This window comes from Mustelus asterias, chromosome 4, assembly GCF_964213995.1.
Source record: "Mustelus asterias chromosome 4, sMusAst1.hap1.1, whole genome shotgun sequence".
NCBI lineage: Eukaryota > Metazoa > Chordata > Chondrichthyes > Carcharhiniformes > Triakidae > Mustelus > Mustelus asterias.
The window spans coordinates 129234778-129245747 of NC_135804.1; the positions used below are offsets into that span (position 1 = coordinate 129234778).

The 10970-nt window shown below is 42.0% G+C and overlaps 1 protein-coding gene and 1 non-coding gene across 3 annotated transcripts in view; both read left to right on the forward strand.

Annotated features, from left to right (window-relative positions):
- The window catches only part of LOC144492988 (tripeptidyl-peptidase 2-like), a 130462-nt gene extending 120608 nt beyond the window's left edge, over positions 1-9854 (forward strand). The window contains exons 29-30 of one of the 2 annotated variants that reach the window (XR_013497663.1): positions 1109-1791; positions 8885-9854. Coding sequence is in view for 1 of the 2 variants with exons in the window: in XM_078211743.1 (XP_078067869.1) it covers positions 1109-1198 (90 nt within the window). In the remaining variant the exon portion in view is untranslated. Of the gene's footprint in view, positions 1-1108; positions 2302-8884 lie in introns of those variants that run through there. The other variant, XM_078211743.1, reaches the window with a different exon arrangement.
- Positions 9855-10066: 212 nt separating this feature from the next.
- On the forward strand, positions 10067-10265 carry LOC144493269 (U2 spliceosomal RNA). The gene has a single exon (XR_013497712.1). It is a non-coding gene; the product is annotated as a U2 spliceosomal RNA (small nuclear RNA).
- The last annotated feature ends 705 nt before the right edge of the window (positions 10266-10970 follow it).

The window sequence follows — 10970 nt, forward strand, 5'->3', positions numbered from 1 at the left end:
CACTTTAAATAAATACAGCTCGCAAACTCAGCCCTACTTGCTTTCAGAGGGTGTTCCAGAAGCCTGCAAAATCCTTCTAATGTCAACCAGGCTTCAGCTTCAACTCACTACTTTTTGCAAAAGTTTTTTTTCTCTCTCTGTTACAGGCCCAGCTCTGCACATTACCCACATGCCCCTGTCAATCGTTCTAATCAGAAATCCCAGGGGAACTTAAGTAAACAAAAGTCTATTAGCTCTATTTAAAATAAACACTTGCAAGGTTGAAATGAGTAATTATCCTGCTCTCCCAGCATCTGAGTTGCATTCCCGCCAAACATACTAACTGCCTGAAGAATAAATCTGAATTTTTAAATGTCCCCTTAAACATAAGATAAATATATGTATCCATCGCAATTGCACTACTATCTTCCCACCTATTTGTCCAGCATCTGAGGGATTGTCTTTTCCCTGAATACATCCAACAGTAAGTAATGCTGAGACAAGGGGTGATTCTCAATGTTCGTGACGCTTTCCTCAAAATTCTACAAGGACAGAGTTCATCAATAAAGATCTGCTCAACAAATACCCTGCCTGCCTGGTTCAATAATCTTTTTTCCCTTAAAGAGTCTTTTCCAAAGACAACAGTACCAAGCGAGCCATCCACAAAGGACAGCACTCTCAGTTACAGCCGTACAGAAGATTTTCCTGATTATTCAATCTACTCAGAAGTGGTTTAGTGGAGAATATCCCTTGATCACCATGTCTGTATCCTGTTGCTGCTAATCAGCTGCTGTGTTTGCTGAATTAATGTCAATGGCTGCATTTAAAAATAATTTCCTTGGCCTGTGGAACACTGCAATGTTTCTGAAATGTGACATGGTGCCATACAGAAGTTTGTCTTCATTTGCTTTCATATTATTTAGTCGGATCTCTAACCCTCAATCCGTAAGTGATGAGAAACTGGAATTTCTCAGGAGACAGCACTGTCAGATGAAGTATATTTGTTAAGATGGGATGTTGGGGTTTTAGTATTGGTCTGTATTAGTTGACTGCGACTTTATTGAAAAGGTTGTTGCTGCATTAAGAGATACCGTTGTGTTAACCAGGATAATTCTTTTTTCTTTTGCAGTTGATGAAGACCCTCGGTTGGGATCATTGTGCCTCTTCTTACGAGAACTCCCTCCTAGTGATGTTTCCCCCAGATTATGTCCCATTCTAACTCCCCTCAGTGACGTGAAGAATATATGTGTGCATTTTTAATCTGGATTGATATAGGAGAAGCCCTTCTGATGATTGGGTCGGGTTTTGTGTTTACTCTATTTTTGTTTGTCTTTTTTTTAATGTTGGCAAGACTTCGGAGGAATTCTACAATACATTTTATATCTGCAATATCATGAAGTCTTCAGGTTTCTTTTTCAAGTGCTCTGGCGCTCCCTTGCAGCATCACAGACTCAGCCGGAGCCGTGTGTTATATATTCCGTTCCTGATGTTAAAACATGAGGGGCCTGTCTAAAACATTCTTCCCAAAGGTTCCCAAGGAACCTCCTGGAAGATGCTGCGGAGTTTACATTCTGCCTTCTATCCCAGTACATTTACCCCCGCTTTGCTCCTCCTTCCAGTTGAATTGGAGGTGGTGAACTCCTTTGTGTGATGAGATCACACCATCTTCTTTTAATTCATCCAAAGATATGGTTCCTCAAACCACTAACATGTCTTTGATTTCCTCTCCAGCTGCTCACTGGGAAAAGTGAGGTTTTTGGAAAAGGTGATAGCACTGAGATTTGGGAAGAACAGCACTTCCGCATTCCCCAGGTCTGTTCTACTATTCAATTGGATGGTGTGGTTAAATTAGTGTGTCAGTGGTGGTTCAGAGGCTAACACACTCACCTCTGAGTCAGAGGTTCTCGGTTGAAGTCCCACTTCAGGACTTGAGCACAAAAATCAAGGCTAACAATCCAGTGCCATAGTGAGGGAGCCAGAGGTGTCTTTTGGGTGAGACACTAAACTGAGGCCCCATCCACCTTTTCAGGCCACTGTAAAAGATTAAATGGCATTTTTAAGGAGAGAATGAGAGTTATCCCTCAGATCCTGGTCAATATTTATCCCTCAATCCACATCACAAAAACAGATGATCTGGTCAATATGTTTGTGGGAGGTATTGTGTGCAAATATTACAATAATGTTTACACTCCAAAAGTACTTCATTGCATCAAAAGTGCTTGACAGCCAATCAGTGATCATAAAAGGTGCTATATAAATGCAAGTCTTTCCTTTTTGACCTCTGCATTCTATTTTGCCTGTAATAAAAATGAATTCACTCTATCTCTCCCTTTTCTGATTGTGGGATCTTTGTGAGTATCCCTCCTTGCTAACAGCCAGTCAGAAGATATGGAAAACATTTTGCTGGTTGCAAGATGGTACAACAGTGAAGTGGTTGTGTTCCTGGACTACTTTGAGTTCAGATCTTATCATTGCAGTTTGAAAATTTTAATTTTTGTTTTAAAAGGATCTGGAATAAAGAGCTTGTGTAGGTAAAAACGACCATAAACAGGTTAACCAATGTCCTTTGAGTCCTTACACAAGCTAGCACTATACCGCAGAGAAACAGGCTATTGGGTCTAACTAGTCCATGCTAGCATGTATACTCCACATAAACATCCTCCCATCCTTCATCTTGTAAACCTGTTATTGTAACTATCTATTACCTTCTCCCTCAAAATTTGTCGAGCTTCCCTTTAAATGCACTGGACTATCTGTGTCAACCACTCACTGTGATAGCGAATTCCACATTCTCGTCACTTTTTGGATAAAGGAGTTTCTTCTAAAGTCTTCTGCATAATTGAAATAACGTGAATGTAGTGTGTCGGAGTTATGCAATCTACTGAGTGCCCGCTACACCTCTCTAAATATGTTCTACTTTGCAATATTAATTCCTAGTCCTGATGTTTCTATAGCCGTACCTCAGTTAGCACATAATTGCCTCCAAATCCCTTGTTTTATTATGGATGCTATGGGCATTGTTGTACAGACATTTTAATTTTTTAAAATGTTTAATCACCTTGTTAGACTCCTGTTCTCTAACTCTCTATATTCCCTTGGCATTGGTGTTCTCGTTTACTTTATTCTTCCCTGTGCTCTCCTTCCTTGCTTCATTTGCATTAAGGCTGAAAAGTAACTCATTTCCACACCAGCGCTTTGGCCACATGTTAATTCTCCTAAGTTGTCTCCCTCTATACCAATTTGCATGTGACTCGGGCAGCAACCCAGAGCATGTTATCCTCAAGGTGCTGCACTTAGGCTGGCTTAGCCTAGCACCTTTATATACACGATCCCATCTCATCCATCTTCCTTCAAGCTGGAGCTGTCTCAATTTATTGAACACGTTACTCTCTCCCAGGCACCAACTGATGCAGCCAAATAAAGATCAAACAAGACCCAACACATAGCAGCCAACTGACCCAGGAACTAATCAATAAGTTAGTGCAGCAAGCATGGAAACTGCAGTCCTACAAGGGAATTGACTAAATATTTTATATGTTGTTATTGTTGTGAAATACAAGTTTTAATATGAAAAGAATTTCAGTTATTGATGTAAATGCTGTTTTTTTTTATGCCTGGAACCGGAGTTTTTTTAGCTTTCTATGTTACTACTTCAGTACAAGACAAATATGTGCTTTATAATGCTGCAGTGGCATTATGGAATGAAGAGTAATCACCGTTGTGCCTTCTGATCTGGAGCAGCCTTTTTTAGACATGTATCAGTGTTTAGCAATGAAATCAATATTCTAATTAAGTGGCAATTTTCAATTCCCATGACTGGAGGGAGTGTCTGGCACTCTGATATTTCAGGGAAAGATTACTGCTTCATAGACATCGCCCGAACAAAGGTGATAGCAAAACCCCTGCAAGAATGGTTGAGTATTCAAACCAAATAAACCATCAGCTGTTCGACACAAGAATGTCCTTTGTATCTGTCGTGTGCAACTGACGGTGATCTGTAAGAACATTTGCAGCATACCAGATCATAGTGATGCAGGCAGGTGGCCATTTGGCCCATCATATCTGTGTCAGCTCTTCAATTTCCCTCCCCCTCCCTTTAAACGTTTAACCAATTGCCTTTTGGAAATTTTATTGAATCTGCTTCCACCACACTTCCAGATCATAACTCACCATGTAAAAAATATTTTCCTCACCTCGCTGTTGGTTCTTTTCCCAGATATCTGATCTCCCAGTTACCGACACATTTGCTCCTTTTTTACACTATGAAAACTCCTTTTCAGACTGGAGACCTGTGACCAGCGGTGTGCCTCAGGAACCTGTGCTGGGTCCACTGTTATTTGTCATTTATATTAATCATTTGGATGAGAATATAGGAGGCATGGTTAGTAAGTTTGCAGATGACACCAAGATTGGTGGCATAGCGGACAATGAAGAAGGTTATCTCGGATTGCAAAGGGATCTTGATCAATTGGGCCAGTGGGCTGACGAATGGCAGATGGAGTTTAATTCAGATAAATGCGAGGTGATGCATTTTGGTAGATTGAACCAGAGCAGGACTTACTCAGTTAATGGTACAGCATTGGAGAGAGTTACAGAACAAGGAGATTTAGGGGTACAGGTTCATAGCTCCTTGAAAGTGGAGTCGCAGGTGGACAGAGTGGTGAGGAAGGCATTCAGCATGCTTGGTTTCATTGGTCAGAACATTGAATACAAGAGTTGGGACGTCTTGTTGAAGTTGTACAAGACATTGGTAAGGCCACACTTGGAATACTGTGTACAGTTCTGGTCACTATTATAGAAAGAATATTATTAAACTAGAAAGAGTGCAGAAGAGATTTACTACGATGCTACCGGGACTTGATGGTTTGAGTTATAAGGAGAGGCTGGATAAACTGGGACTTTTTTCTCTGGAGCATAGAAGGTTGAAGGATGATCTTATAGAGGTCTATAAAATAATGAGGGGCTTATATCAGCTAGATAGTCAATATCTTTTCCCAAAGGTAAGGGAGTCTAAAACTAGAGGGCATTGGTTTAAGGTGAGAGGGGACAAAAGGGTCCAAGGGGGCAATGTTTTCACACAGAGGATGGTGAGTGGAACAAGCTGCCAGAGGTAGTAGTAGAGGCGGGTACAATTTTGTCTTTTAAAAGGCGTTTAGACAGTTACATGGGTAAGATGAGTATAGAGGGATATGGGCCAAATGCGGGCAATTGGGACTAGCTTAGGGGTTTAAAAAAAAGGGCGGCATGGACAAGTTGGGCCGAAGGGCCTGTTTCCATGCTGTAAACCTCTATGACCCCTTGTGATTTTGAACACTCAGTCAAATCTCCTGTTAGCCTATTCTGAAGTCCGTTGTCCAAAGATGTGGCAATTAGGTGATTAGCTATGGTAAATGTACTAATGGGTATTTGGTAAGGGAGAGGGCCTAAGTGGGATGCGTTTACAGAGAATGGTGCAGACTCAATGGGCTGAAGAGCCTCTCTCTGCATTGTACGGATTCTATGGTCCCTTGTACCATTCAAGTAAACCTTCGCTGCACCTCTCGTAAAGCCTTAGCCCCCTTCCTAAAGTGTGCCTATAATAGGAAATAATATTCCAGCTGGAAACTGATCACTAATTTATAAAGGCTTAGCATAATTTCCTGTCTTTTGTATTCAGCTTTATCTATTAAGCCTTGAACCTCATCTGCTTTCCTGACTTAATCTAGTAGCCAGTCATTAGTGAGACATGCTTACAGAGTAACCAAAATTGGATAATTACTAAATTGGGCAGAATGAAAAAAGTGGTGGGAGTTATTAATAAAGAATATAATCTAAGGCAACAGTGAGAGAGGATCTTGTTTGAGAAAATAAAGATATTGAATCAGTATGGGCGGAGCTAAGAAATAAATGCAGATAACACCTGTGGAAGTGATTTACAATATAACTCAACTAATTAGAGCATGAATCAAATGTTTCATTAACCCTATAGAGACGTTAATCTTCATTTAGACTGGGCAAACCATTGACAAAACTGTTGGACTACATGTTCACGGAATGCATTTGAAACAGTTTGCGAGAACATTGAGGAGCCAATTGGCAAAGAGGTTATTGTAGATCTAGTTATTGTTGTACAATATGACATAGTTCATTAATTATTTCGATCTTCTGGGAGACTAATAATAAATATGGTCGAATGTTCTGATAGATTTGATGGAGTTGTGGTGAAGTCCTAAAGAGGGATGTTAAATTCAACAAAAACCACTTGGAGGTGAATCCTGAGTTACATTGATAAATTAGATTAAAAGATATGGGCTGGGACTCTCCCAAAAAAATTTTAAGTGCCGAATTTGTGTAAAAACCGGAGTAAATCCTGCTTTTTTTTAGTGGGATTTTCAAACTGGACCTCCTGCACTCTGATTGCTGTCCAACCTCCCTCTGTCACTGATCCTGACTGTAGAGTGGCAGTCACCAATCACCCCACCAATAGACCCTGCCTCCTTGGCACTGCCTGATGCCCACTGGCCATTTCCACTTTGCCCCTTGGGCAGTGCAGGGTGGCCAGGCTGGCAATGCTCCGGGGCCACCCCTCCTTCCCCCCGACCTCCTGGGGGGCCTCCATGGTCCCCCTTCACTCCAGCAGGGTGGGGCCGCCTTCTCCCCGTTACTGGGGAGCTGTTGTAAACCCCGCTGGAGTGAGCCACTCCTGATGGGGGTGGGGGGGGAGAGGCTAGCGGGCCCGGAGACTTCAGTCCTGGGCCCGCTAATGATATTTAAATATTTTAAACAGCTCCACGCCGATTTCCAGCGCAGAGCTGATGACACTGGAAATCCAGCGGCCGGAGACGCGCAGAGGCCATGACACCCAGCAGGGAGCCCGCTCGCAGTCTCTGCTTATGTCTGCCACTGAGAGAATCACACCCATGATCATAGATCAGCCTCACTGAGTCACCACGTGGGTCACGTTGAGGATTCCCACATACCAAAGGCAGTATTCTACAGTCAGCTGAACATGGGAACCGACTACAGGACATCCCAACCTTGCACATAGGGCCATAGCTTTCAAACTCCAGAGTGCTGTCCCCCACAGTCATTCGCAAGTAACATTTGCACTGCAATTGCCCAAAGTGCAATCTGCCCCCGGGCAATTACCCTGCACTGGGAATCCATCTGGAAATGTGATTTTAAATTGCAAACATTGGACAGTTCTGACTGTCCCATCAATGTTTACCCAGGGAAAGTTAGGAGAATTAAAACCTCATCTAACTTCTGGATAACTATTACACAAACCCTCACCAACCCCCATGGGACACCCCAATACCCCTGTGAGCTTCCTCTCACCTCTCCGAAACCCCACTCCCCCAAGCCAGGCCCAACTCATAGAGTCATAGAGGTTTACAGCATGGAAACAGACCCTTCGGCCCAACTTGTCCATGCCACCCTTTTTTTAAAAACCCCTAAACTAATCCCAATTGCCCGCATTTGGCCCATATCTCTCTATACCCGTCGTACCCATGTAACTATCTAAATGCTTTTTAAAAGATAAAATTGTGCCCGCCTCTACTACTACCTCTGGCAGCTTGCTCCAGACACTCACCAGCCTCTGTGTGAAAAAATTGCCCCTCTGGACACTTTTGTATCTCTCCCCTCTCACCTTAAACCTATGTCCTCTAGTTTTAGACTCCCCTACCTTTGGGAAAAGACATTGACTGTCCACCTTGTCTATGCCCCTCATTATTTAAATAAAAAATAAATAATTCAGACTTGATTAGGAACAGATCAGACAAAGGAGCCCCACATTAATTTCATTTGTTAAAATCAGGTGCACAGTTTAATCCAGAATGACCAGGGAACAAAAATGAATGCCCATGAAAGGAACTCCCACCAATTCTTACTAACGGAATGTTCTTTTTCATCAATATTTTAATAATTCTGCTGGCTGCAAGTCACTTCACTGACATAGGCTGAACTCTATAAGGTCACCCCTCAGCCTCCTACGCTCCAGAGAAAAAAGTCCCGTCTATTCAGCACTTTCCCAAATCTTACCCACTTACATATCAAACTCTGATTGCCCCTCCAATGTAGCTCAGGCCATGAAGACAATCTGAAAACCGACCTCAGAGCTTGCGAGCTGGATCTTGCCCATCTCTTCAACACTGACGTCATATACAGCATTGCAATTGGTAATGCAAATTGAGACCTGGCCAAATGTCACACACAGATGACTACAACCTAGACTGTAAACATGCATTTTGTTTGCTGAATGCACATCTATTGAAGTGACGGGAGAATCCACCTTCATTAGATAAGGATGGCAAATATTTAAAGAAAACATTCAGGATTCTCAACAAATATACATTTCCTTGAGGAATAAGAGCTCCAAAGGCAAAGCAGTATAGCTCCACAAGCTAAGGAAGTTAAGGCTCACAATGTTGCCCAAAAAAGAGTAGTGAGTTTAAGGATTGAGAGGGTTTTGAAAAGCAAAGAATGGTCAGGAAAGTGATAAAAACATTAAACCAACGGGAAATATAAAAGTATAAAACAGATAAGATCCAAATAAATTATTTCTAGATAAGATCCAGAAAATAATTACCACACAGGGCCTGTAGCTTACTTTTTGGAACCTTCTAGTTTCGGATAGAATTTAGGATAGACACAGATGGGCATATGCTTTCTTCTCCTGCAAAACAGCTTGATTCTGTGAGAGCGCTTTGGTTTATAGCTGGGTGCAGTTATAATCTAGGTCCCCAGATGGCTCGTTTCCACTTTGCTTGAAGTATCTATTTCACCCTGCTATTAGGCTAACCTATATCACACATGTCTTGAGTGTAGCTAAATCCTGATCAGTTTTTAAAATCTAATTCTCTCCTTTTCATTTCATTCCAACTTCCTAACACGTGTGGTGCAAATGTTACTTGCCACTTGTCAGCCCAATTCTGGATATTGTCCAGATCTTGCTGCATATGAACACAGACTGCTTCAGTATCTGAGGAGTCGTGAATGGTGCTGAACATTGTGCAATCATCTGGAAATATTCCCACTTCTCACCTTATGATGGAAGGAAGGTCATTAATGAAGCAACAGAAGATGGTTGGGCCTTGGGCACTATGCTGAAGAACTCGGGCAGTGATGTCCTGGAGATGCAACAACAACAAACATCATTCTTTGTGCCAGGTTTGACTCTAACCAGTGGAGAGCTTTCCCCCTGATCCTCATTGACTCCAGTTTTGCTAGGACTCCTTGATGCCACACTCGGTCAAGTAGGATCTTGATGTCAAGGACAGTCACTCTCACCTCACCTCTGTAGTTCAGCTCTTTTGTCCATGTTTGAACCAAAGCTGTAATGAGGTCAGGAGCTGGCAGAACCCAAACTGAGTGTCCGTGAGCAGGTAATTGCTGAGTAGGTGTCATTTCATTGCACTGTCAATGACACCTTCCATCACTATACTGATGATCGAGAGTAGATTAATGGGGGAGTAAGCAGCCAGGTTAACTTTGTCCCGGTGTGTTGCTTTGCTGTAAATGTACATCTAACAAAATTGCTTGAAATACATTTCATGTGGGACCCAAAACAGCTTCAGATCTGATGAATTTCCCTCAGGCAAGATATAAATGAAAGTTACCACGGTGAAGGCCAGTCCATGAGGCTGTTAATATTGTCCCTTACACCACAGAATTAGCATTCACACACTCGCCTTATTCTAACATTAATATTTTATTCTCACGCCTTTCATTAAGTGTGTTTGGATAGTTTTGTCTCTGGATTCTGTGCTGCTTTGACACATGGATAGAGTTAATTGAACACAACTCACTTACTTTGAGTATCAATGACCAGAACTTTATGTTATGTTATGTTTGATGTTATTCTTGGTTGCAATAAATCAATCATTTAATAACTCAAATGTGTAAATGTAGATAATGTGTTTAGAATATGCAATCATCAGATAACAAGGTCCAAAAAAAATTATGGACATATATAGTTATATAGATATAAAACCAGGTGCCTTTAATAATCATTCGTGACAATAATCAAGATTAACGATTACAAAAGTGCTTTAGCATCCACTTCTTTCCTTTGCTATGTACCTTCTACATTTGTCTTACATACTGCATCGCTTCTCGGCCTTTTGGCTAAGATCAAGTGTAGTATCAACATGCTGTGCTTGGTTGAAGTCATTAGGTTACATTTTAGCTTCATTTGAAGCAATTTTTAAAAGCAGCATCTTGGCCTTTTGGCTCAGATGCAAATGAGATCAAGCCTTGGAGGAGGAGCTATGCCTACTCCAATCAGCTTGGATCATGTAGATCAAGCCCAAGACAGGAGGTGAGACCCCTGTCTTGTCAGCTTGGATCGGGAATGTCTCAACTTGTTGAGACTCTGAATTGGACTTGATTTGATTGAACTGGAATAAAAACAAAAATAAAACTGCAACAGGATGGCTGAGAGGAATCTCGTCCCTTGGTAAGGGTATGGCCACTTTAAGACGTCCCCTTTAAAGATAATTGAATCTGAATGGACAGACATTCAGGGGAAGTGTGATCTGAGGTGCAGATCCAAAGTAAAGTTTTTTAAAAGTTTAATTGTTAGTCACAAGTAAGGCTTACATTAACACTGCAATGAAGTTACTGTGAAATTCCCCTAGTCGCCACATTCCGGCGCCTGTTCCAGTCAATGCACCTAACCACCATGTCTTTCAGACTGTAGGAGGAAACCGGAGCACCCAGAGGAAACTCACGCAGACACGGGGAGAGCATGCAAACTCCACACAGACAGTGACCCAAGCCAGGAATCGAACCCAGGTCCCTGGCGCTGTGAGGCAGCAGTGCTAACCGCTGTGCCACCATGCCACCCACAAGATAAAAGATGTTTTGTGTGATTGGCAATAAGGAAAGGTGATTGGAAAGTGGATTGATTGAGGATCAAGGAATGAACTGAAAAAGGGCTTAGGAGAGCTAGGAGGGGGCATGAGAAGTCCTTGGTGGGTCGGATCAAGGAAAACCCCAATGCTTTTTAC